This window comes from Dendronephthya gigantea, unplaced genomic scaffold (genome assembly GCF_004324835.1).
Source record: "Dendronephthya gigantea isolate DGI-Jeju-01 unplaced genomic scaffold, DenGig_1.0 000061F, whole genome shotgun sequence".
Taxonomy (NCBI): Eukaryota; Metazoa; Cnidaria; class Anthozoa; order Malacalcyonacea; family Nephtheidae; genus Dendronephthya; species Dendronephthya gigantea.
The window spans coordinates 290,403-292,097 of record NW_021163071.1 but is presented as its reverse complement, the minus strand read 5'-3'; the positions used below and the strand labels follow the sequence as shown (position 1 = coordinate 292,097).

At 38.7% G+C, this 1,695-nt stretch overlaps 1 protein-coding gene across 1 annotated transcript; it reads right to left on the bottom strand.

The window, feature by feature from the left end:
- Positions 1–226: 226 nt before the first annotated feature.
- LOC114530332 lies at positions 227–1,184 on the bottom strand. Its single transcript, XM_028551944.1, has one exon. It carries the CDS (start codon positions 983–985, stop codon positions 437–439), a length of 549 nt encoding a protein of 182 aa, XP_028407745.1. The 5' UTR covers positions 986–1,184; the 3' UTR covers positions 227–436.
- Between the last annotated feature and the right edge of the window lie 511 nt (positions 1,185–1,695).

Below are 1,695 nucleotides of genomic sequence, written 5' to 3'. Positions count from 1 at the left end.
GTCGTAGTTTGCACAGGATTGAAGATTTAATATAACTGTATAAGCGCCTATTCCAAAAGCAAAGTGTAAGACAAAGCGAATGTATCATGCGGTTTATTTACATTTTTGAACAATTGAACTTCTACACTTTTTAAAGTACGATGTGCTTCTAAATTTCGCAATCGAACATTTATAGGTTCGCAACTCGCAAGGCATCTAAATGCGAATATGAACTGTATTGTTTATGTTCAGAAGCTCTATATTAAAGACTGGTGTGCCGGAGTTAACGCCAGATCAGGCGTCTTGTTTGTCATAGCCCTAGCTCGACTCAAGCAATGCGAGTTTAATGCCTAGCGGGCATCTTGTTTGCATTTGATTTGGCGCATGAAAAGTTCGACGTCTGAACCTAACTATAACAAAAGATAAGTAATCCAAAAATTCCTACGAGTTGCATAGCTTATGTCCACTCACTACAATAGTGAATGACACCATACTTCTGACATAATTCCTCATAATACGATACTTTATCATACGTCTTATAATCCTCAGTCAATTCTTCACCTATATTAACATCTCTCGTTGTATAGTCAAGACCATTCTCCCTAGTAACTACGTTAGGATCATTTGAATGATTGACCATCGAGATATCTAGTTCCGCCATATCAATTTTCATCAAGCCATCCAAACAATAAATATGTTCCAACCACCAGCGTCGTTCGTTGTCATTAGGAACAGCTTCAAGAAATTCAATAGCTTGTTCCCTTGTGAAAGTTATTTCTTCACGATCAACATCTACTCGCGTGCCTGCCGGTAAAAATTCGGCTGAGAATACGCCAATTCCTCGACCGTTCGTACACATTTTTAGATCAGCTTTTACAGCGAAGCCTACAGCCGGCCGTGGAAGATCCTTGAGGCTTTCTAAGAAATCTCTCACAACGTTTCCTTTCGCTATCTCTATAACGGTATCAAGGCAGCGGCGCTTTTGTGTAGCTATTCTCTCAGACATTTTGTGAACACGCTCAAATGAGTCAAATAGAAGCCCTATATACAGATATCGTTTGCATGCATAATATGCATATGATGAATAATTTATTACAACATGAGCACGAAACTACGAACATTATCTGAAATTCAGGACATTAATTATCATAAAAGTTCATAATACCAGGATTTCGCAATGAAAGAATGCTGCCTGGTTATAATGGAATTATATAAGGTACGAGACAAAATTTGAAATTAAAGCAACTTCTATCTTACATATTGCAGTTGCCAACCTCGTTCCCAGGGCCTTTATTGAAAACGCGGAGGAGGGGAGAAGAGAAAAAGGCCCTGGCACCGGCTGGCATATGTAGCCATTTGATTGGTCAACTGTATCACGCAATTAATTTATGCGATAAGGAATATTTGCATAATTATGTCGAGAAAAAAACTAAGATAAGCGAAAAAATATCGGGATTGTAGTGTGCAAAAAAGTTATTACGAGTTTCTGTCTTTGAAAACCAGAATGGCAGAAACTCCAAAAAAGATAACAGCTCGGACGTCATGTCGACTGTGCGGCTCATTGTACGAAAGTCATCCGATTTAAACAAGCTTTCCGCTACTTTCATACGATGATCAACAAGCTGGAGAACTTCTGCCTCAATACCGATGTTCTTAGCAACCTTTAACTGGTCCTCGATGATTGCGTTTAAAGGACAGACAACAATAACGATATTT

What these genes read in the sequence shown, in the direction of transcription:
- LOC114530332 (XM_028551944.1), bottom strand. Translation starts at nt 985, where the DNA reads ATGTCTGAGAGAATAGCTACACAAAAGCGCCGCTGCCTTGATACCGTT.